This window comes from Dipodomys merriami, unplaced genomic scaffold (genome assembly GCF_024711535.1).
Source record: "Dipodomys merriami isolate MVZ:Mamm:240054 unplaced genomic scaffold, mDipMer1.0.p SCAF_5, whole genome shotgun sequence".
NCBI lineage: Eukaryota > Metazoa > Chordata > Mammalia > Rodentia > Heteromyidae > Dipodomys > Dipodomys merriami.
Window position 1 is genome coordinate 77,361,086 of NW_027206068.1, and position 25,324 is coordinate 77,386,409.

At 52.5% G+C, this 25,324-nt stretch overlaps 1 protein-coding gene across 4 annotated transcripts in view; it reads left to right on the forward strand.

The window, feature by feature from the left end:
- Dpp6 (dipeptidyl peptidase like 6) overlaps positions 1-25,324 on the forward strand; it is a 648,628-nt gene that overhangs the window by 513,906 nt on the left and 109,398 nt on the right. For all 4 annotated transcript variants that reach the window (XM_069997168.1, XM_069997171.1, XM_069997167.1 and 1 more), the window contains exon 6: positions 7,517-7,569. In XM_069997168.1, coding sequence (XP_069853269.1) covers positions 7,517-7,569 — 53 coding nt within the window. The remainder of the gene's footprint in view (positions 1-7,516; positions 7,570-25,324) is intronic.

Consider the following 25,324-nt stretch of genomic DNA (forward strand, 5'->3'; position numbering starts at 1 on the left):
AATAGGTCTGTCACAAAAGAATGGGCACTTGCAAAGTTTGTGTTTTTATATTCATACAATATTCATGCGTTGGGACAGGTGTGGCATGGGGGGCAGACAGACAGAAAACGTGCATCAATAGATTCACTAAGTGCAGGATACACACTTGCAGAAGCTACAGGTCCAAGAAGAAATAAATCACCAGGCTCTTCAATTTAAGAGGATTTGGGGAGGGCCAATTATTCCCGAAGTCTAAATCCTGAGGATTTGTTCCTTGCCTTTGATTTTGGAGTCTAGTAACGGTGTGTCACTGTATGTCAACCCTTGGCCAGGCTGCGACAACATTGTAAGCCCTCATCCAGGGGAGAGGAGGGTGTGTGTGTCTGGGGTTTCAATAGTTCTCTGTTGCTATAACAACGTGTTGAGGCTGAGTCCTGTGTAAAGAGGCTTATTAGATTACTGGGTTATTAGGTTATATTGAGTTATTAGGTTATATTGAGTTATTAGATTATTAGGTTATATTGGGTTATCACATGATTAGCAGGTCCAGGGCCTAGCGGCCCCTGCCAAGCTCTGGTGGAGGTCTCCTACTGTGTGGCACTGCAGTGGTGGGAAGTGTGGGAACCAACCAGGATGGGTGCAAACTCCCTTAATCCTTCAGTCCCCCACCCTTGGGAACCACCCTTCCAGCACGTGAGCCTTCACAAGTACATGAAATCAGAGCCCAGGAAGACACAAAGAGCATGCTGCTCATACTGTGTTGTGGCCACATACTCCTTTTCTGTCTTATGAATTAAGCATGTTAATGTTGTGCCATCTTACCTTTCATCTCCTTATGTGGGATGGATCCCCCAGGAAGTCTTTCCTTGTGGGTCAGGACAAGAGACCTCACTTTATGAAAAGGACACAAAGTGAATGTGGAGAGTGTGGAGATGGGAACCCTAGGCTCTAACCTCCTACTTAGAGATGAGGAAGTTGCCTGGGCTGGGCTCATTTATTCACATCACTCAGCTCCAGCACCCTTCTCCACCGAGAGAGAGCAGAATACAGGCAGGAAAAGAGAAGTGTGGACAGGGTATTGTATCTCAGTCAGGGCCCAGTGAGAGCCAGAGCACACGGGAGAGGGAAGAAAGGCTGCTCAGCAGTGCATCTGACTTCAGTTGTGTGTATGGAAGGGGAGGGTGTTGACAGGCAAGTGAGAGGGACAGAGATAATCCTGCCTTAGTTGACCACTCTGACGTGGTACTGACGTGGAAGTACTGATGTGGTCCTGACATTGGAGGTACTGACAGGGCACTGACACAGTACTGATGTGGGATTGACAGGGAGGTACTGATACGGTGCTGACATGAGATACTGACATGGGACTGACAGGGCACTGGCACGGTACTGACACAGTACTGATGTGGGATTGACAGGGAGGTACTGATACGGTGCTGACATGAGATACTGACATGGGACTGACAGGGTACTGGCACGGTACTGACGTGGAAATACTGACATGGGACTGACAGGGAGGTGCTGATATGGTGCTGACATGAGATACTGACATGGGACTGACAGGGTACTGGCACGGTACTGACGTGGAAATACTGACATGGGACTGACATGGAGGTGCTGATGTGGAAGTACTGATATAGTACTGACATGGAGGTACTGATGGGACTGACATGGAGGTACTGATGTGGTGCTGATGTAGAGGTACTGCCGTGGTACCGACAGGATACAGATATGGTGCTGTTGTGGAGGTACTGACGTGGTGCTGACATGGTACTGACTGGTGCTGATGTGGAGATACTGATATGGAGGTACTGACATGGGACTGACGTGGAGGTACTGGCATGGTACTGACGTGGAGGTACTGACAGGGTACCGGCATGGTGCTGACATGAAGGTACTGACGGTACTGGTGTGGTACTGATGTGAAGGTACTGACAGGGTACTGGCGTGGTACTGACAGGGTACTGGCATGGTGCTGACATGGAGGTACTGACGGTACTGGTGTGGTACTGATGTGAAGGTACTGACAGGGTACTGGCGTGGTACTGACAGGGTACTGGCGTGGTACTGATGTGGAGGTACTGACAGGTCCTGACGTGGTGCTGACGTGAGGTACTGTGTGGAGCTGACTTGCCATGTCTAGAGTTGTGGTTGCCTTCACAGGGAAGAGGACAGAGTGGGCGTGGAGTCCGGGAGCCCCAGTGGCATCTGGAAAAGGGGCGCGTGTGAGTCACAGCAGGGGCAGGAAGGGAGCCCTGAGCAGAGGGGAAGCCTGGAGGGCAGGAGCAGCAATAAGATGCCATCCAAACCTTCACCAGTTTTTGTTGAATTATTGGAGGCCAGAACTGACAGTTTCTGTGTGGCATATTAGAATACAGTTTGTTAAAATTCTTTTCTCATATTTGAATGGTGGATTGGGCTGTGAGCTTCCATGTGTTCATTCTCCAAGATCAAAAGCAAGAGGAAATCCAGCACCTCACGCAATGAGGTGGCACAACACGGCCTCTCTCAGGAAACGGCTGGCAGTGCAGCCGCCCCCAAGACTCTGCCTTTTATCATCATGAAATACCAAGCCTGTTCTGAGGAGACACAGGAGAGTGACCATACAACAGGGGCGCTGCGGGCCGGGGCCACAATCCCCCAGGACACGCAGCCCTCTCAGCTCTCTGGAGGGGAGGGTACTCAGGTGGGAGCTTTCTAGATCTCCTGAGTACATTCTTGACACCCTTAGTACTGTGGTTAGAACCAACAAGGGGTCAGGGAGGTCTTCGAAAGAGGAGAAGCCCTCTGCCCGGCCCTTGGGTTCTGTTGTAGACATTAGGAAATTTGTTAGTTCGAGCAAAGCTCAGAAAAGGTGGTACCCGCCCAGACTGGAGGCCCGCATTGGAGTGTTGGAAGTTTGGGGGTAAGGGGATAAAAACAGGATATGGCTTGAATCTTCTTAGAAACCTGTTCTGCTCTGCTGTGGGCACCTGGCACTTTCAATCCTTCTTGTGTTAATGGTTTTGACATTATCAAATTGAACCAAGAAATAGCAAGTGCGGGCTGTTTGCTACACCTGGGTCATCGTGACATGTGTGTATTTTCCCTGAGCGTCCTTGAAATGAAAGATGGGTTTCAGCAGAACCCTTCAAGACAGCTGCTTTTTCTTCTTGATAAACACTGCTGTGGTCAAAAGAATCCATTTGCCAGATATGTCCCCTGGGGTAAATGTCTCAGCACAGTGATCTAATGGCCCAGACAGCCGGGGCAGAGATGAGGAGAGGAGAGGGGAGGGAGAGGGAAAGAGAGAGAGGCTGCCTTATCCTTGTTGCAGCCATTCCTGAGCGCTTTTTCTGAAGCAGTCCACTAACGTTCTCACGCCTGCTTCCCTGGTCTGTCCTTCTGGCTGTGAGCTGGAGGAAGCAGGAGCTTCCTCTTTGATTTTAATTGCAGCCCCAGCCATCCGTCCTCATTCTCAAGACTTCCCATGGTGTTGGCCGTTTCCTCTGGAAGCTGCTTTCCCCATCTGTCCCTCACTTGATCTGCCTCTACTTCCTCATCATTCAGCTCTTGCCGGAGTCTTTCTAGTTGATGACACCGATTTCCAGATATTTTATGATAGTTCCCGTACATGTGTGCTTTACTTTTGCCCAACAGTACAGTGGAAAATGGAGAGTTTGTCTTCTCACCATGGCCCTCACAGGACTTGCTGGCTGTCTTTTGGTTCAGGGCATATTTAAGGAGCAATATGAAGGCATGTCTTAGGTGAATAAATGACCTAGGAAAGTTTAAGTTGTGGTTTTTAGAAAGATTAAAGCAATCAGATTTAAACCAAGATTTCCAATCATGTTTTGAATGGTAACATGTAAAATGTTTTGTATTTCATTCCATCTGATGGATTTTTTAGTTGACAACAATCAACTCAGATGTGTAATCTGAGAGCTCTGTGATACACTCTGACTTCCTGCAATTTCCAAGTTAGAGTTTAGAAAGAGACAAACTCAGGGCAACTCCCCACTTGGGCTTGGCTTAAATCCCTTCAGATTCAAAAGTGGAATTATTACATTTCCCTCCTGGCGGCCCAGTGGGTTCATGTTGGTGAAGGCTGGCCCAGGGCCCAGGGTGCAGCTTGTACTGTTGTAAGGTGAATTATCCCAGAAGCCACATTCTGGATGATTAGAACATTGGAGTCTTTATTATACAGTTAGCAGGCTGTAGGCAACCTGTTGTTACAAAGGCCTGCAGCCCCCAAATACACCTTTTAGGAAAGGCCAGAGAGGAAAGAACAAAAAACCAACAAACCAGCTCAGCTCCGATGGAGAGCTGAACGGGGACGCCATGATGATCCGAGACGAGCCAGGAGACAGGACACAGGACATGGAGACACGTGGCGTGGCGCAATGAGGCCTGTGCTGATCTGTCCTCACTAGGGTCAGCACAGGGGGCAGGTCCACCGGAAATTCCCAGTCCCAGACACTGGACTGACAGACTCAGTAACTACCAGCCAGGAGCCCGCCCCTGTCTCCAGGGATCCGGGCCCGCCCATCCCCTGGGAGGTGGTGGCGTTTCCCTCCCCCAGCGGGAAGACAAGATGCCAGACCCTACCATCCACCATGTGGCCAGTATAGCTCTGCCAGACCTAACCTCCTTACTTCAGTACTCCACACATTTCAGCTGCTGTACTGCCCCTAGCAGCTTCGCCATAGTGTTCCGAGGGCCATAGTAGGTCCTCTGGCCATTTCACAACTCCCGTCTGGTGCTCCGGCCTGGCATGGTCCTCCCTCGGCTTCTTGCTTTGGCACTGACATGGTCTTGACAAGAAGCATGCTCATCTGTTGGTCTTAGAAGTTGCTGGCAGCTCCCAGGTAGTGAGCTCACGGTCTCGGAAGGGATTTATGCGTGTCTTATTTAATAGCACCGGCTTTCTCTGTGCATCGTCCTCACACTCAGCATTATTGTACATGGTCACGGGCTCCAGAGCTCAGGTGGCATGTAGCCAAGGACGCTGGTGCAGGGCCCCCACGAGGCCGCCGTCAGTTGTTGACAAGGCCACAGCCATCAGAACACGTGACTCCTGTGTCCCTAGGAGGCTGTGGCAAACGGCCAGCCGTCCTTGCTGACTGCTGGCCCCTTGCCAAGTGATCCTTCCACGTGGTAACCTCCATGTGCTCCCCTCCGTGTGCTTCCCTCCACGTGGTGTCCTCCACATTGTAACTTCCACGTGCTCCCTCCTCCTCCTCCCCTCCACACGCTCCCCTCCACGTGTTAACCTCCACGTGCTCCTCTCCAAGTGGTAACCTACACATGGTAACCTCCATGTGCTCCCTTCCATGTGCACCCCTGCATGTGCTCCCCTCCACATGCTCCCCTCCACGTGCTCCCCTGAACATGGTCCCTCCACATGCTCCCCTCCACGTGCTCCCTCCACGTGCTCCCCTCTACGTGCTCCCTCCACGTGCTCCCCTCCACGTGCTCCCTCCACGTGCTCTCCTCCATGTGCTCCCTCCACGTGCTCCCCTCCATGTGCTCCCTCCACGTGCTCCCTCCATGTGCTCCCTCCACGTGCTCCCTCCACATGCTCTCCTCCATGTGCTCCCTCCACGTGCTCCCTCCATGTGCTCCCTCCACGTGCTCCCTCCACGTGCTGTCCTCCACATGCTCCCTCCACGTGCTCCCTCCATGTGCTCTCCTCCACATGTTCCCTCCATGTGCTCCCTCCACATGCTCTCCTCCATGTGCTCCCTCCACGTGCTCCCCTCCATGTGCTCCCTCCATGTGCTCCCTCCACGTGCTCCCCTCCACATGCTCCCTCCATGTGCTCCCTCCACGTGCTCCCCTCCACATGCTCCCTCCACATGCTCCCTCCATGTGCTCCCTCCACCCTCCACGTGCTCCCTCCATGTGCTCCCTCCATGTGCTCTCCACGCGCTCCCTCCATGTGCCCCCCTCCACGCGCTCCCTCCATGTGCTCCCTCCACATGTTCCCTCCACGTGCGCCCTCCACATGCTCCCTCTACGTGCTCCCCTCCACGTGCTCCCTCCACGTGCTCCCTCCATGTGCTCCCCTCCACGTGCTCCCTCCATGTGCTCCCTCCACATGTTCCCTCCACGTGCGCCCTCCACATGCTCCCTCCATGTGCTCCCCTCCACGTGCTCCCTCCATGTGCTCCCTCCACGTGCTCCCTCCATGTGTTCCCCTCCACGTGCTCCCTCCACGTGCTCCCTCCACGTGCTCCCCTCTATGTGCTCCCTCCACATGCTCCCTCCATGTGCTCCCTCCATGTGCTCCCTCCATGTGCTCCCCTCCACGTGCTCCCTCCACGTGCTCCCTCCACGTGCTCCCCTCTATGTGCTCCCTCCACATGCTCCCTCCATGTGCTCCCTCTATGTGCTCCCCTCTACGTGCTCCCTCTGTGTGCTCTCCTCCACATGCTCCCCTCTACGTGCTCCCTCCATGTGCTCCGCTGCATGTGCTCTCCTCAATGTGGTCCCCTTCACGTGCTCCCCTCCACACACTCCCCTGCAGGTGCTACTTTCCAGTGCTCCCCTGCACATGGTCCCCTGCATGAGCTCCCTTCCATGTGCTCCCATGTGCTCCTCTCCACATGTGCTACCCTCCACATGCTCCCAGGCACGTGGTCCCCTCCACAGGTCCCCTCTCCACAGGTCACCTGGTGGGCAGACCCCTGTTTTCCTCTCCAAGCTCCTGTCCCAACAGAGAGCCACCATGCATCCCGTGTTCAGCACACGCTGAGTGTTACACATGCCTGCCCTCCCCTCATCTGTCACCTTTAGAATGAGTTTTATGTGCCAGTCCCTGGACACCCACGCAGGACACCAGCTCTGAGGAGTCCCCCCAGCAGAGGGAGTGGGGTGAAATAGGGGCTCCCATCCCCCACCCAAGCCCACACTACAAAAAAAAGCTGTTACATTTCCTGACTGTGGTTCTCCTTCTCTTGGGGTATCCCTGCAATGTTATTAAATTTATGGAACAGGGACCCATCTCCTGGCTCAAGAGGTCAAGAGAGACAGATCTGAGGTTTGGGGGCTCCAGCAGTTGGGAAACACTCCTCTGTTTTGAAGGCCTCCTACTCTGACTCCCCTCTTGGGGCGAGGAGCCAGAATTCCGCATCACTTTGTGCAGAGGTTCAGGACAGACACTCCCCAGCTCCAGTGCTGCCCTCAGATTGTACGGAGAGGATTCCAGAGCCCCACAGGCCTTACCTTCAGGAACTTGAGCAGAACCAGGGTTGGAGTGATGGACCCCAGTGACTGTGGGTCCTTGTTACTCCATGCTGTATTTAGTTACACTGGAAATCTGTGGTCCTAATTTGATCACAAGCCAGGTAGCTGTGGAGATGACGTCGCGCCTCCAGCTGCCCTGGAAACCACTGCAAATGATGGAAATCATAAAAACAACAAGATATGCAAATTGCCACCCTGAGTCAGTACAGGCCTGGGCGGCCAGGTCAGTGATTGTTTGTCCAGACTCAGTGATGTGGAAAGACATCCTTGTTGCAGCCTCTGACTCTGCTTTGCTTTCATTCTGTTTCAGATATATCGACACTCCTACACTGGATTTTATGTCCTGAGCAAAATTCCGCATTGGTAAGATGGTTCTTTCTTTCTTTTAGCTAGCAACCTGCAGAATGGAGAATTGTGACTGGTTGCACAGCCCTGCAGGCAGGAAGCAGGGCAGAGGAGGCCCACGTCAGTGGGACCACAGCAGCTCATCCTCACATGACCACCCTGGGTGGGGGGAGGACTTGGAGAACCACTCCATCCATTTCTAATCCGGCTCTCTGGTTCTGGAACCCTCCAGGCTCTGGAGAACAAGGTCCCCATGCCTCCTTGTCCCACCCAGCATCACCAGGCACAGCCCCATCGCAGGCGTGGTGGGCTGACCTCTGGACCCTTCACGTACAATGGAGGCTTCTCTATGAGATAGAGGCCTCTCTATACGATGGAGGCCTCTCTATGAGATGGAGGACTTTCTATACAATGGAGGCCTCTCTATGAGATAGAGGCCTCTCTATACGATGGAGGCCTCTCTATGAGATGGAGGACTTTCTATACAATGGAGGCCTCTCTATGAGTTAGAGGCCTCTCTATACGATGGAGGCCTCTCTATGAGATGGAGGACTTTCTATACAATGGAGGCCTCTCTATGAGATAGAGGCCTCTCTATACGATGGAGGCTTCTCTATCCACCATACAGCAAGGGCTGATGTCCATGAGTGACCTACCAGGGGCAGTGTCAGCAGTGCCCTGTAAAAGGCTTAGTGTGGGCTAGTCCCAGGAGCAAGGTCCCAGTGCCCACTTCCATGACTTTGGATTGTATTGCTGAGCTCATCTGCTCCCTCCAAGATGCCCAGTTTGAAGCCCAGGCTTGTACATGGGAAGGAGGGACGTGGACAAGATTGACCGTCACACTTACCAGTGCATTGTCAGTAGCTGTGTCCTGGGACCACAGGATGCTGAAGGCACTGGTGAAGGTTTACCAAGCTATGGGTTCAAACACCTAGTGAGCAGGTGCCAGAGTAGGAAGGTCCAGCGGGGAGAACTTCTCGTTTCATTTTTATTTTTCCTCACTTCTTCCTCCTCCTTCCCATTTGTCTTCAGAGAGGGGCAGAGATGGAAACAAGCCAAGTGTGACTGCTAGACTATTCAGAAGATGAAGTGGTGGGGAGCTAAAGGCACACAACCCTAGTTTTAAAAAATAACAACTGTAAAGAATCTTTCATTAAAAGCATATTAGAACAGAAATGCAAATGTTCTTTAGTAAAGAAGAATAATTCATTTTCAAGCAGATATACATCTTCAGAGGTCATAGCAGAAAGGAATATAATTATGCCTTGACACTCATCTGCCCTTTTGGGAAATAATAGAATTTGTGCTAGATGATGGATATTTCATTCTGTCTCATATAAATCTGTAAAATTCAAATAGTTTATGCTTGGCGTATTGTGTTAATATTTTACTGCATCTACTAGAATTTAAAAGAAATGGAGTCTTAGAGCTTGTCATGAAAAAGTGTAGTCAAATAAGCTGGCACCTCTAAGGTAGCAAGAGTACCTGAAAAAGAACTGCTGGCAGGCTCAGACACCTGCGTATCAGCCTTGCAGTAATCCCCTCGAAGCCGGGCACCAGTGGGTGCACCTGCAACCCTGGGTTCAGAAGACTGAGACCAAATGATCGAGGCTCAAAACCAGCCCTGCCCAAAACAAAACACAAAAAACAAGTCTGTGAGACACTTATCTCCAATTAAATAGCGAAAGCCAGAAGTGGAGGTATAGCTCCAACAAGAACATATACCTTCTGTACAAATTTGTTTGCATAGAATTAATGCTCGTTGTTTTGAACATAAAGCATTTCACTAGTAGGTGTTATGAGTAGAGCCTTTTCCATGCTAGAGATGGTTGCTACCTAATGTTCTCCATGAAAGCTCAACTCTGCATCTCCAGACAGTTTCGTATCTTGGCTTCTCCTCTTGACGTTTTCCTGCCATGACATTTTCTTGAATTAGTTTTGCCTTTGGACAGTCCTTTAAAAAGTGAACCTATGTGTATGTTATCATGTGCAATCTCATATACATTCTATCATGTCATTCAGAAAGTCACCTGGCATAGAGAAAATCAGCTCCTGCCATAACAGACATGAAATTTAAGAAAATAGTACTATGTAGGGTCAGACAAAGAAGGAACAGTAACAGAACCAAAGCAAGTACTCCAAGCAGTCTTTGCATTGGGGCCATCCTCTGCAGATGACGCCGTCTGCTCACCTGCTGGTGTATTTCAGGCATGAGCAGCACCATTCCACTCTGGTACTGCTCCCAAACCATGCTGGACTTCCAGCGGTCTTGCTCCCTGTCGATGGAGATGCTGGGCTGGGGCGTAGGTCGGGGGCCCACCACAGCACCCTCCTGTTACAGATGGGGACACAGAGGGCCCCAGTACTCAGGACACCGCAGTGTGATGCAGGCAGGGAACCTTCCCTCTGCGGCAGGATCCCATCCACCCCTGGCTCTCAGCTGTGTGTCTGGGTTTTATTTCCATACGTCTAAGTGTCCTTTTGAACTAAGGACCTGGGCACTGTCCCTGAGCTGCTCTGCTCAAGACTAGTGCTCTACCACTTGAGCCACAGCACCACTTCCGGACTTTTTTGGTAGTTAATTGGAGATAAGAATCTCACAGGCTTTCCTGCCTGGGCTGGTTGCACCTCAATCCTCAGATCTCAGCCTCCTGAGTAGCTAGGATTATGGACATGAGCCACTGGTGCCAGCTGTTTTTCATATTTCTAAAAAGATGAGGCCCCTGGTAAGAACCAAACAGGATTTTATATGCAAAATACATGGCACAGAAGTTTGCTTCTCTGAGAATATTGTTTTGTTCCTATCATTGTAGTATTTACCCACTAGGTGTTTGTAGTCTTTTTATTAAATATTGTCCCTTTGTTTTCTTCCAAGGACCAAATCCTTCCTGTTTTAAGTAGATGAATAATGTACAATAACAAAATCATAATTCTATAATAATATATGATAATATTAAAATAGCCTTCAGTAGTTATATTGTCATCACTTATGTAATACTGATTTCCTTTAATAATTTCTCTGAACAGAAGTGAATTTCCTGACACTTAAGCAATAATAAGATCTAATTTCCCATTCAGAGGGGTTGTCTTGTATCCTCAACCATTTATAGTTGTTAGTGCTCAACAGAGTGATGTTTTTACCTTGTCACGTTCTTGTCTCACACTCTGTCAGCAAATATTTATTGAAACAAGCCTTGAGGAGCAGGAGTGCAGTTGCTACTCTGAAGTTCAGAGTGATGCTGAGAAAGGAGACAGACTTGGTGACAGTGGGAAGTGCCGGCCACGCTCTGAAGACGGGGGTGAGCTGTGAGCACCGACACATAGGCCCCCTCGGGAAGGGACTGGACCTGAGCTGAGCTTTCCTGCAGCTGAGCAGAGTGTTTGTGTTGGCTTTTTGGTTTGCTCTAGTAGGTGGAGACAGGAAGGAGATGTTGTAGGCCAGGGGAAGCTCCCAAGGAGCCTAGCTTTGATGGTGAGCCAACCTTCAGCAGGGCAGGGGGTGGCTTAGTGCATGCTTGGGGCTCAGGTGACCTCAACACCAGCCTGGTGTGACAGCCTCATCAGCACAAAGCCACTGGCTTGTGCAGAAAAGAATGTGATGGAATTGGAGATTTAGTGCTTGAATATGGAGAATGGAGAAAGAGGAGGATGACAGACCTGTATTCAGTTTGGCATATGTATGTGTGTGTGTGTGTGTGTGTGTGTGTGTGTTTATATGTGTACATGTGAGTGTGTGCATGTGTATGGTGTATGTGTATATGTGCAGGTGTACATATCTGTATGCACGCGTCTGCATGTGTGCACATGTGTATGTAGTGTGTTTGCCTGCATGCATGTGTCTGAGTGTATTGTACATGTGTATGAATATAGGGATGTGTAAAATGTGTGTGTGCATATGTAAGTGTTGGCATGTAGGGGTGTGCAGGCATGTGTGTGCTTATGTGTAGGTGTGTTTTGGTGTTTGTGTGCATTTGTATGCAGGTATGTATGTGTTGCATGTATATGTGTTGGCATGTGGGGTGTGCAGGAATTGTGTGCATATGTATGTTTTGGCATGTGTGGGGTATGCAGCCATGTGCATGCATGTGTGCAAGCATGATTGGGTGTGTGCATTTGTGTATGTATGTTTGAGCATGTGTGCATGTTTTGGCATGTGTGTGCATGCCTTCCCTCCTGCAGACCCTCCTCCTCCCAAATGCTCTCCTTCTCCTTTTCTAGTTTCTTTTTTTATTATTGGTGTTTTACTGTGAGTCAGATTTGAAAGCCTGTCCTCTAACTGTGCTTGTACATTTTCCTTCCTTGATCCTGTAAACCATTGGAATTTGTGGGAGGGAGCCAGGTGAACATTCTCAATGTAATTCCCCACTCCAAGTAGAAGAGCAGGGCCCTTTCTCTGCTGTCTCCATGTACTCAAATTAGAGTCCTGGCTCTGCCCTTTTGGCTCTGGTACCTTACGTTAGGTTTTTAAAAGGAGGTAGCCGAGTAAGAACTGCACCACGCACGTGGTATTCAGGTAAGGGGAAGGTTTATTCATCGTTCCGGCTGGCACCAGGCCATCTTGGTCCTCCACGCGGTAGGGAAAGGCCTGGGAAAGAGAGCTGGGAGAGCTGGGAAAGAGAAGAGAAGGAAAGAGCTAAGAAAGAGCTTGAAAAGAGCAAAGAGAGGTCCTTTTCTAGTTTCTTGTGGGCTTTTATTATAAAGGGATGTTGAGTTTTGTCAAAGATTTTTTTTCTGCCTTTCAGATGATTTTCCTCCTGATTCTTCTTATGTGCTTATTATGTTTATTATTATGAATTCCTGGTGTAAACTAACTTGTTCTTGGCAGCTCATGTTCTTAATGTGTTGTTGGCGAGATCTTTTTGATAATTCTCTGGATTTCATCAATATCTATTATAATATCCACTTATCTCTAATTTTATTCATTTAGATCTCTTTTCTCCTTTGGTTACTTTGGCTGAGGGTTTGTTAATCTTGTTAATCTTTTCAAAGAACAACTCTTTGTTTCATTGATTCTTAATCACCATTTCATTATTTTCCTCCCTGATGTTCATTCTTTCATATAATTTTGGTTTGATCTGTTCTCATTTTTCTAGAGATCTCAGAATGCATCATTAGGTCATTTAGGAGTTCTCTCTGTTTTCTTAAATGTAGGTTGTCATAACCAGTTATTTAGGTTGTCATAAACTCTCCTCTTGGAACACCTGTGTTTGTGTTGTTTCTGTTGTTTCTCTTGCCATTGATTTCTAATTTTATTTCATTATGATCTGATAAGATGCAAAAAAGTTCATTTTTTGCATTTGCTAGAACTTGGTTTATGGCACTAAATGTGATCTGTTGTGGGGAAAGTTTCCAAGACTTCTGAAATGAATGCATATTTTGCAGCTGTTCAGATAGATTATTCTGCAGAAATCTATTAAATCTATTTCATCTGTGTTGCAATTAAGATTCTGATCCTTGCTCATTTTTATGTTTTGGATGTTTTATCTAGTGGTGAAAATTAAGTGTTGAAGTCACCAAGTATTATTGTTTCTGGATCTGTCACTTTATGTCCAAATGTGTTTGTTTTACGAAAGTACCAACATGTAATACTTCTATATTCTAAATATTTGCAATAATTAAACTTCTTGATGGATTGTTTCCTTTGCTATTATCTTTTTTTCTCTTCCAATTGAGTGAGGCTTGAATCCACTGGCAGATGGGAGGTTAGCTGCTCCTGCTTGTTTCTGTCATTTTTCCATCCTTCCACTTCCAGTCTCTCTGAGTCTTTGCCAGTGAAATGAGTTTCTTGCAGACAAGAGATTTTTTTTTTTCATCCAGTCAGCCAATCTACATCCTTTCATTGGACAGTAAATATGATTTAATTTATACGTATTTTACTGTACCTTGTATTTTATTTATACTTACTGTTGTTTAATTGATGCTTATTTCAAGGTATTTGCTTACACCAGAAACATTGAGGTTTTCCTGGTTGATTTTAAGTCATATTTTCTCTTTTCTTTCTCCGTTATTAACCTTAGGAGTGTGCTAGTTTATTGAGTTGGAAATGCCTGGATCTTTCCTGTTCTCATATGTTCATGTATTCCTTTTGTGAAGTTTTTTTCTTCCCTGAGCTTTCTGTGCATGGGGCTCCTTCTCCCTCACCCACATATAGAATTTAAGTACCTTCTGTGGTGCTGGTTTATGCTTGTCATGGAAGGTTCTTTATTTCTCCATTAATTTTAGAGGTGCTTTTGGCTGAATATAATCATCTTGGTTGCAATTATTTCCTTACAGAGTGTGAAATGTATCATTTCATGCCTTCCTAGCTTTTAAGACTCTGCTGAGATGTAATTCTGATGAATTTGCCTTTGTAAGTTTGTATTTTCCCTCGTAGCTTCCAATAGTTCTTTCTTGGTTCCTTAACTGGGATGTAATGTGGAGGGGTTTCTCTCTGGTCATATCTATGTGGGGTTCTAAAAGCACCATGAAATTATTCTATAGATCCTGTTCTGTTCCTAGATTGGAGAATTTTTCCTCTATAATTTCACTGAATAAGTATTCCATGATTTTATTTTATATTTCACCTCCTTCTGTGCCAGGGATTCTTAATTTTAGCCTCTTTAAATCATGTCCTAGAGTTTTTGAAAATGGTTTATTGCTGCTTTTTCCTTATTACTGTCTGAATGTAATATTTCCTTGGCCTTGTCTTTAATCCCTGGCAGCATCTCTTCTTGCTGATCTAGCCTACAGATGCTGCTGCTCCCTGTGTTTGTAAACTGACTTACTTAGCTTTACACGTCCATGTTTGTTTGTGTTTTTGTTTTAAGACCTTGATTTGCATACTGAATTTCTCATCCATGTTACTGAACTTCTCATCCTGGTCTTAAATTGACTTTTTACTTCATCTGTCTATTTGTTTGGGTCCTTTCTGTGGTTATTAGCCATTTTTATAAGCATTTTTATAATTCTGTGGTATTTTGGTATCTTTGCATCTGGTTATTTAGAGGAACTTAACTTGTGTGTGTGTGTGTGTGTGTGTGTGTGTGTGTGTGTGTGTGTGAGTGTGTGTGTGTGTGAGTGTGTGTGTGAGTGATGATTTGCACATCGCAATTCAGGTTGCTGTTTTTACCAGCTTCCATCTGTGGTGTGGTTTCAGTTCACACTTCCCAACTGAGTACATTTGTGACCTAGTCACCGTCAGTTTCCTAGGTCTGCTCTGATTCATGGAGAGGTCAGTCATTTAGCCAGTGAAGCCTTTAGGATGTGCAGACATAAATATCCAGAGTGGTCAGTGCTCTACAGGCAAGAGGTAAGACCTCTCCTACCAGCGCAGCAAGCTTCCCTGTTCTGTTGTATTCTCAGACTTCAGTACAGAGCCATTTCTGTAGGGAGGGACCATCATGACGCCGAGCTAGGATGGCACTTGGCAGGTGTCAGCGGTGGCGGGCACTGAGCAGGAAGAACTTACTGCGATTTAGCAGCCATCGATTTCAGGACCACGGACAGGTCCTGGGGCTCTGTAAGTCTGAAGTGATGACCCAGTGTGTTTAACTGCTCACTGTGGTGCAAGGAAAGAATTCTACGCTGTATTCTTGATTGAACTCATTCTAAGACTTGACATCCTGTAGCCTTATCTAATCACTCTTCCCTACAACTGCCCTGTGTAAGTCAGGGGACCCTGCTATCATCCTCAGTGCTATCTGATCCACTGATAATGGTTTCCTGCAGCTCTGAGTTTAAGAGCAGGCTGAAAGGTGCCTGACGCTGTGGGAGAGGCAGCCGCTGGGGCTCACCCATCCTGCCCGCAGTGCTGCCCAAAACCTACTCTGCTCCACCCCAAGCACAGCTGGAGATAGTCACACACCTGTGTACAACAGAAATATCCAGAGCTCCCTCTTCACCTTGTATCCAAGCCCTTCTGATCCTCCAAGGAGACCCCTGTCTCCTAGTATCCTGCTAGCACCTGAGCTCAGGGTGCAAGCAGGGCTTCACGGTTCACGCCGCCATCTCTCCTTCCATTGAACTTCTGCTCATCTGGTTATAGACATACTTTTCTAAGCGAGTATGTAGGAATGGTCCCACTGTGCCGCTCTCATCTTAAGTTCTCTCCCTCGCGTTGAAGCACAGGCAGAGGGTCCCGTGGCTGAAGGGGCTGGGTGGCCTTTCACACCTAGGGCTGTTGCACAGGACTCCGTCACACACCAGAACAACCACACAGGACACTGCACTGGTGGGCCTCTCTCTTTCTCCTGAACCAGGGGAAGTTAGGCAGCCCCCTGCAGAGTGAGGTCAGCTTCCCCCTCCTGTCCTGGGAGCCGTTCACTCTCCTCAAGGGCTTCCTCACATGACTGCTGATGAGGTGGAAGGAGGCGCGGTCCTCATGGGTCAGACTTCATGCTCATCTCCCACTGGCTGTCCCTCCTTGACACGCCGCTGTCGGCTGCAGGAGGAAAGGACACTGCAGCTGAATAAGGGGATTCGTAAGGACACGTGTGGCTGGGTCCACCCCACGCTCGCTGTACCAGGGTCTCGGAGGAGGGCCGGTCACTGAGCGGCCCGGTGGCTGCTGTGTGGTCTGGTGTCACCGGGTGCTCTCATCTGTGCTTGCCACCCGGCTCGCTGACACACAGGGGTAGCTGGAGCCCGAAATAGAGCTCTTGTCTCGGGAAACAAATGGTTGCTTCCCTCTGAAGCATGCATTTCTTTGTTCCCTCGGCAGACTCAGAACTAGTGGCAGAGCTCAGGTGGGCAGGGTTCTTGGACATTTGTGCAGAGGTATTCTGAGGTGGTGCCTGGGGTGTTTCCACCCAAGGCTCTGGGACCAAGCTGGGCCTGTCCCCAGCCAGGGCTTCAAGCGCCAGTGAGCATTGTTGTGTCTGGGGCCTGCCCAGACTCGTTTCCCTTGGGCCCCACCTAGTGGAAGGCAGGTGTTACTGGACGATTTGGGAATCTCCTAGGCAGACAAGCCTTGCACAGTGCTCTTCCTGTCTTCTTGGTTTGTTTTCATTCGGGCTACTGGTTGCTTTCTTGTATTAAGGAATCGTGAGGTCCCGGTTAATTCATGCAAAATTAGAGGCATGCAGAAGAAGCCAGTCACCAGAAAAAAAAAGCAGTGTAAGTCCCCACAGTGTAAACCCCACAGTGCCTGACACAAACATTCCTTCCTAGAGCAGCACCCAGTGCATTAGGCTGATGCCCTGGAGGGCTGAGCTGGTAAGAGTGTACAGCGTGCTGTGTGCTCATTCTTGCGGCACAGAGTTGAGCACCTGGGGTGTGGCGGACCAGGGGTGGACGGGGAAAGGCCCCAGCAGCCCCTGCTGACTGCCTCACCTTGCTCTGCTTTTGGTTGCCTTCCTCTCTTCCCTGTGCCTGGACATCTCCCTTGCTGGGACTTGGCCAGTGAGTCCGTGCCTGTACACACAGAAGGGTGACACTGGCTTCAAGTGACCTGCAGGCAGCCTGACCAGAGTGAAGGCCAGTCTGCCTGGATGATGGGGCGGGAGGAGAGGAAAGCATGTGGGAGAATACAGGCTTTCAATTACAGCCACGCTGTTTTGCAGTAAGCCCATAATCATATAAGTGTTCTAATCGTTCAGTTTTGACTAGAAAGATGCCACTACATGAATATCTCCACAACTGAGCTGCCTTTCTCACATGTGTGCAAACAGAGTAATGCAGGTGTGTCCTCGTGTGGCAGCCATGTGTGTGAACAGTAGTACAGGTGTGTCCTCGTGTGGCTGCCATGTGTGTGAACAGTAGTACAGGTGTGTCCTCCTGTGGCTGGCATGTGTGTGAACAGTAGTACAGGTGTGTCCTCGTGTGACTGGCATGTGTGTGAACAGTAATACAGGTGTGTCCTCGTGTGACTGGCATGTGTGTGAACAGTAGTACAGGTGTGTCCTGTGGCTGGCATGTGTGTGAACAGTAGTACAGGTGTGTCCTCCTGTGGCTGGTGTGTGTGTGAACAGTAGTACGGGTGTGTCCTCCTGTGGCTGGCGTGTGTGTGAACAGTAGTATGGGTGTGTCCTCGTGTGACTGGCATGTGTGTGAACAGTAGTACAGGTGTGTCCTCGTGTGGCTGGCGTGTGTGTGAACAGTAGTACAGGTGTGTCCTCGTGTGACTGGCATGTGTGTGAACAGTAGTACGGGTGTGTCCTCCTGTGGCTGGTGTGTGTGTGAACAGTAGTACGGGTGTGGTCTCCTGGGGCTGGCGTGTGTGTGAACAGTAGTACAGGTGTGTCCTCGTGTGACTGACATGTGTGTGAACAGTAGTACAGGTGTGTCCTCCTGGGGCTGGCATGTGTGTGAACAGTAATACAGGTGTGTCCTCGTGTGACTGGCATGTGTGTGAACAGTAGTACGGGTGTGTCCTGTGGCTGGCGTGTGTGTGAACAGTAGTACAGGCATGGCCTTGTGTGGCTGGCATGTGTGTGAACAGTAATACAAGTGTGTCCTCGTGTGACTGGCATGTGTGTGAACAGTAATACAGGTGTGTCCTGTGGCTGGCATGTGTATGAACAGTAGTACAGGTGTGTCCTCGTGTGACTGGCATTTGTGTGAACAGTAGTACAGGTGTGTCCTCCTGTGGCTGGTGTGTGTGTGAACAGTAGTACAGGTGTGTCCTCGTGTGGCTGGCATGTGTGTGAACAGTAGTACAGGTGTGTCCTCCTGTGGCTGGTGTGTGTGTGAACAGTAGTACAGGTGTGTCCTCGTGTTGCTGGCATGTGTGTGAACAGTAGTACAGGTGTGTCCTCGTGTTGCTGGCATGTGTGTGAACAGTAGTACAGGCATGGCCTTGTGTGGCTGGCATGTGTGTGAACAGTAGTACAGGTGTGTCCTCGTGTGGCTGGCATGTGTGTGAACAGTAATACAGGTGTGTCCTCCTGTGGCTGGCGTGTGTGTGAACAGTAGTACAGGTGTGGTCTCGTGTGGCCCTGTATGGCCGACTCCTTCCTCCACATAACTGCTTTAGAGTCCCTCATCCTTGAGATCTCCAGGGCTCACTGGAGTCCCTCCTCCTGGCAGATGCCTGGGGTCCCCTGAGGGGTGGTTTGCCATGTTATACGCCGTCATTTGTCTCCATTCAACATTTGATTGACATTTAGATTGATTGCAGTTTGGGGGTGTTATTCATAATTCTTCTGAGTGTTTGCTGGTAGAGCTGGCCTTCCTGTCTCTGGGGTCCATGCCTGGGAGCAGAATCGCGGGGCTGTAGAATCAGCGTGTGGGTGATCTGCTAAGATGCTGCCAGGGGTGGTGCTGGGCCCTCTGGATCTCAGAGGTGCCCGTCGGAACCCCACATGCCTAGTTAAACACTTACCCCCAGGGCAAGCACGTTGCACATTCCCGTGTCCCACCCAGTCCTCCACTGGTCGCCACACAGGCTGAGGTTGCCGTGCACTGACAGCGGCTCTGCCCACCAACTGAGGAAGAAACCTTGGGGTCCCCTGATCAGATCCCCTCCACCACCTGCCCACATTCTTCCTCTGCCCAGAAACTGGGGCTTCAAAGCTGACAGCATCTGACCTGCAGGAGACGCCAGCCGTCCCACCCACCACCCTACAATGGATGGGACCCTGGGGAGCACTTTTCTGACACAGGAAAGGTCAGCACTGGGGAAGTCAGCAGCAGGGCCAATAGCAAAGGAGGCTGGAGGTGAAGTGGAAATTCCCGGATGCGCTCATTTCTGCCTGGACACCAACGGGAGGGAGGAATAAGACCCTGTCTCAGCTCACTTGGTGATGGCTCCACTCCTCAGCCAGAGTGTTAGGGAGGGATGTCTTTGCAAGGCTTGCCCCTCTCAGTTCCCGTGAGCAGGTGCAAAGGACGGAGATGCCCAGGAGTGTGTGTGGGCCGGCCGCTTGTCCCGGGCCGGGTCTGCCTGCTGCTTTGAGCCTCAGCGCAGGAGGTGCACACAGCCAGCGGCCTGCAAACCTGACTTTAGACATGGGAGCTCCCAGCAGTGCCAGCCAAAGCCAGGATGCCCACATTCCTTGGGACCCACCAGCTTCCTCAGTCTCCACCCACCACGCCCGCATTGCATCTCAACAGCAACACTGTGAGAAAGGCAGGCAGGCTGTTGGGCCTACCTCGGAGTCAGGCTGGTTGCAGTGAACTCCAGCCCTGGTGTCATCTGGCAGGTATCTGGAGCCGCACACCATGGACAGAACTGGGGATGGGACACTCAGATCAGAAAGGAACTGCACGAAGCCTACGCGCTCACTTGCCTAGGTCACTTAGTGTGACCCCAGCCCATGATTGTTGTCTTGTCTTCATCCAAAAAGTGAAGGAGGCCAGAACTCGTCAGGGCAGAGGGAGGGACTGGAATGCCCAGGAAGTGTCTGCCTCGGTAACAGTTTAGACAGCCCACTTCTGACACTGAGTACCAGTACTATTCTATGGACCAATATTGTAGCATGCCAGCTTCTGCATCTGCATATACAGCCTAGGTTTCATCTCCCAGACATTGCCTTAAGATACCTTCAGACCCTTAACATGCCTGGAGGCACTCTCGGGACGTGGTTAACAGACTTCCTAGTGTCCATGCTACACCAGGTGCCAGTACTCACCAGGTAGCAGTACTGTACTAAGTACTGACACAGCACTGGGCATCAGTACTACAGTGAGGTCAGTACTGCAGTAGGTACCAGTACTACATTAAATACCAACACTTCACTAGACATCAGTATTGCACCAAGTACCTGTACTATACTAGGTACTAGCACCGCACTGAGTACCAGTACTGTACCATGTACAAGTACTGCATTGGTGACAGTGCCACACTGGACTCCTGTAGATAAACTAGATACTAGTATGACGGTGTATGCAAGGACTGCACTAGTACTCACTAGATAGCAGTGCTGCACTATGCATAAGTACTTATACTAGGTGCTGTTATGAGTACTGCACCACTCCTGCGGAGTGCTGTGGGTCTAGCTCTCAGGGACTGTCCTGTGTGGCTGGAAGACGCATGGTTGTGGGTTCATTGGACCACTTTTGTCCTCCTCACCCGCACCAGGCCGCATGGTGTCTCCTCCTGACCATGAGGACAGGACACGAAGTCCACAGTCGACCTCAACCAGAGCAGAGCCAGCTGCTGTCACCGCTGACATACTGGTGCCAGCGAGTCAGGGAGTGCACTGCCCACCCCGCGCTGCCCACCCCGCGCTGCCCACCCCATGCTGCCCACCCCACGCTGCCCACCCCACGCTGCCCACCCCAACGCTGCCTGCCCTGCCCAGCCCATACTGCCCACCCTGCGCTGCCCACCCCACGCTGCCTGCCCTGCCCAGCCCATACTGCCCACCCTGTGTTGCCCACCCCAACGCTGCCCACCCCAACGCTGCCTGCCCTGCCCAGCCCATACTGCCCACCCCAATGCTGCCTGCCCTGCCCAGCCCATACTGCCCACCCCACGCTGCCCACCCCACGCTGCCCACCCCACGCTGCCCACCCCACGCTGCCCACCCCAACGCTGCCTGCCCTGCCCAGCCCATACTGCCCACCCCGCGCTGCCCACCCCACGCTGCCTGCCCTGCCCAGCCCATACTGCCCACCCCGTGTTGCCCACCCCAACGCTGCCTGCCCTGCCCACCCCGCGCTGCCCACCCCAATGCTGCCTGCCCTGCCCAGCCCATACTGCCCGCCCCGCGCTGCCCACCCCATGCTGCCCACCCCAATGCTGCCTGCCCTGCCCACCCCATACTGCCCATCCCATGCTGCCCACCCCGCGCTGCCCACCCCAACGCTGCCCACCCCAACGCTGCCTGCCCTGCCCACCCCATACTGCCCACCCCATGCTGCCCGCCCCGCGCTGCCCACCCCAACGCTGCCCACCCCAACGCTGCCTGCCCTGCCCACCCCATACTGCCCACCCCATACTGCCCACCCCATGCTGCCCACCCCGCGCTGCCCACCCCATGCTGCCCACCCCAACGCTGCCTGCCCTGCCCACCCCGTACTGCCCACCCCGCGCTGCCCACCCCGCGCTGCCCACCCCGCGCTGCCCACCCTGTGCTGCCCACCCCGCGCTGCCCACCCCACGCTGCCCACCCCAACGCTGCCTGCCCTGCCCAGCCCATACTGCCCACCCCGCGCTGCCCACCCCACGCTGCCCACCCCGCGCTACCTGCCCTGCCCACCCCGCGCTGCCCACCCCAATGCTGCCCGCCCCGCGCTGCCCACCCCACGCTGCCCACCCCAACGCTGCCTGCCCTGCCCAGCCCATACTGCCCACCCCGCGCTGCCCACCCCACGCTGCCCACCCCGCGCTACCTGCCCTGCCCACCCCGCGCTGCCCACCCCAATGCTGCCTGCCCTGCCCAGCCCATACTGCCCGCCCCGCGCTGCCCACCCTGCGCTGCCCACCCCAACGCTGCCTGCCCTGCCCTCCCCATACTTCCCACCCCGCGCTGCCCACCCCATGCTGCCTATACTGCCCACCCTGCGCTGCCCACCCTGTGCTGCCCACCCCAACGCTGCCTGCCCTGCCCACCCCATACTGCCCACCCCGCGCTGCCCACCCCATGCTGCCCACCCCGCGCTGCCCACCCCATGCTGCCCACCCCAACGCTGCCTGCCCTGCCCACCCCGTACTGCCCACCCCGCGCTGCCCACCCCGCGCTGCCCACCCCGCGCTGCCCACCCTGTGCTGCCCACCCCGCGCTGCCCACCCCACGCTGCCCACCCCAACGCTGCCTGCCCTGCCCAGCCCATACTGCCCACCCCGCACTCCCCACCCCAACGATGCCTGCCCTGCGCTGCCCACCCCACACTCCTGCCCTGCGTTGCCCACCCCACACTGCCCACCCCATGCTGCCCACCCCACACTGCCTGCCCCTGCGCTGCGCACCCCATACTGCCCACCCCACACTGCCTGCCCCGCGCTGCCCACCCCAATGCTGCCTGCCTTGCGCTGCCCACCCCACACTGCCCACCCCAACGCTGCCTGCCCTGCCCACCCCACACTGCCCGCCCCACACTGCCCACCCCATGCTGCCCACCCCACACTGCCCACCCCATGCTGCCCACCCCACACTGCCTGCCCCGCGCTGCCCACCCACACTGCCCGCCCTGCGCTGCCCACCCCACACTGCCCACCCCATGCTGCCCACCCCACACTGCCTGCCCTGCGCTGCCCACCCCACACTGCCCACCCCGCACTACCTGCCCTGCCTGCCCCCGCGCTGCCCACCCCATGCTGCCCGCCCCACTCTGCCTGTCACTCACTGCCTGTCATACACTGCCTGCCACATTGCCCACCACACACTGCCCACCACGGGGCCCGTGTGTCAGACACCACCCAAGCCAGCAGGGCTGGCACAGGCCCCAGCTGGGAGGGCTGAGCTTGCTCTTCAGGTTGCTCCGGTGCCTGCCTTGTTGTCGGCACCACTCTGCCTCTGCCTCCCCCTCTGCAGTTTACGGATGGAAAGGTGAGAGGACAGGACCAGGCTGCAAAGGGGACCCAGCTGGTGCCTCACACACATGCACACATGCGCACATGCGCGTGTACACACCCACACGGCCATCCCTGCATCCCTCCCAGCTCTTCCGGTCCCTCCCTGGCAGTCCCAGGGCACTGGTGCTGGACAAGGTCCCCAGAACCCTGGGGCCTCTCCTGGGCCTCCTCCCACCTCTGAGCAAGGCCTTCTTTTTGCTGTTCGTAGGTCCCCCGAGTAGATGGCATCCCTAGGAAAGGCCTGGCCCGGTTAGAATGGGCATGAAGGTTGAGGAGAGCCTGTGATTGCAAGTGGAATGCCGTCCTGAGAATTAGCAGAGAACCTTCCGGAAGGAAGGAAGCTGCTCTTCAGGCTGCAGGTACATCAGCCAGCAATTAGGAGCAGGAGCCTGATGGAGAGAGCAGGGGCCGACTCTTCGCCTGGGCCCTGATTCCATAATTAGCTCTGGGATCCAAAGAGGTTCTGCTGGGAAGATGTTTTTCTCTGGTTCGTTCACCACTGCTGCGCTTCCTAATCGACCACTTTCCATCCCAGCCCGGGCTGCACCGGAGGTCTGTGCGCCTGGCTTCTCCATCATTTCTTTAGGCCAGGTCATTATCACCAGGTTTGTGCTCATAGTTCAGTTGGTTTAGAACGACTCATCCAAGAGCTTCGTTACTGTCCCCAGGTACCAGCTGGTACCCTAGGCTCAGCTCTTGATGCAATACATTGGGGTGCTGGGCACACAGCCCGAGAGCCACCCCAACCCATGTCCACACGCATGCACCTGCCCCCATGTCCACACGCATGCACCTGCCCCCATGTCCACACGCATGCACCTGCCCCCATGTCTTGACACACATGCATGTGCCCCTATACATGCTGACATGCCCCCACATGTGTTGGCACACGTGCACACGCCCCACATGTGTTTACAGCGTGCATGCATGCAGCTTGCAGCCTGTCCGTGCATCCTGCCCACCACAGGGAGCAGGCACAGAGCCCAGCCTGCCTCACGTGCTGGGCCAGCTCTGTGTCTGGCGTAGTTTTTATGCCACTTCCATTTCCAAACCCACACCTGAGTGAAAGGCCGTTTGCTCTCCCAGCCCCTGGGAGCAGCTCTCCAGCCAGAGCTGATGTCGTGAAGGTGGTGGATGGGGAGAGAGAGGAAGGGCCCGTGGGAAGGGGCTATGAGGCAGCACCCTGTGTCCCCCGTGGCCACCTCAGCGAGCTGCTCTGTGCCCCACACCGTGGGACACCCCCAGCCTCCTCTAGGTAGCCTCCCTCTGGCTGGTCTCCTCCGGGCAGCCTCCCCCTGGAGAGGGCCGGTCAGCTCACCCGTGGGAAGAACAGGCATTCCCACTCCAGACGCTTCCTCAGCGAGGAAGTGGTGGGCAGGGCAGGAGGTGACGCCAGCCTTGGGTTACAGCCGAGGCCCGCGGCCTGCTGGTGGTGAAGGAGCCCACCGCCCCTGCCTCCCTCTCTCCTCCCCCTGCTCCTCCTCTTTTCCTTCCCCTCTTCCCCTCCCTGGCTCTTTGGAAATAAGATTTTCATGCCCTCCACTTACCCAGTTAAATGATACCCCTCAGTAATTCCTGCGGAGTTGTGCAACCGTTCTCATTCCATTTCAGAACATTTCCTCACCCTGAGAATTGCTTTACTGCTCAAGCCTTCCAGTCACACCTCTGCCCTCCCCATCTCTTGGCCTTTCTCTGTGTGTCTCTGTCTCTCGGCCTCTCTGTGTCTGCTTTCTGCCTGTTTCTCTCTGTTTCTCTTGGGTGTCTCTGCATGTGTCTGTCTGTCTTTCTGTCCTGCTTTCTGTCACTTCTTTCCTTAATGGGGTTTTCTTTATTGAGAGCAGGCCCGACAGACACTGTGTAGACTATGGCAAACAGGACAGTCTCCATCCATGTTTGTGTGGCGCGCTCCTCACGTCCACCTACAGTGTGCATGTTCAAGTCTGTGGGCTATGCTGCACCTCAATGGGACTGGAGAACAAGCCGCCCCAGCCCTTATGAGCACAGCGCTCAGCCTGGCAAGTGCTCAAGTCCTGTGGGAGGGAAGGGATTCTGGGAGCTGGATCTGACCAGTGGGGTGGCTGCTGGCCACTCAGGAAGATGTGCCAGCCAGGACTCCTGACCCACAAGCTTAACTCCATCTCTGAAGATGCGCATACAGGGTGACGCAGACCCAAAAGTGCCATGTGGGTTCAGAGTACTGCAGACTAACCAATCAGTAACTGGAGATCCCGTTAGTTAATCATCCACCCATCTATCTCTTGTTTATTTAATATTTATTGGGCTTCTCACAGAGGTCCAGCTGGTTGGATGGCTGGCTATCATGAGGGTCACAGTTCA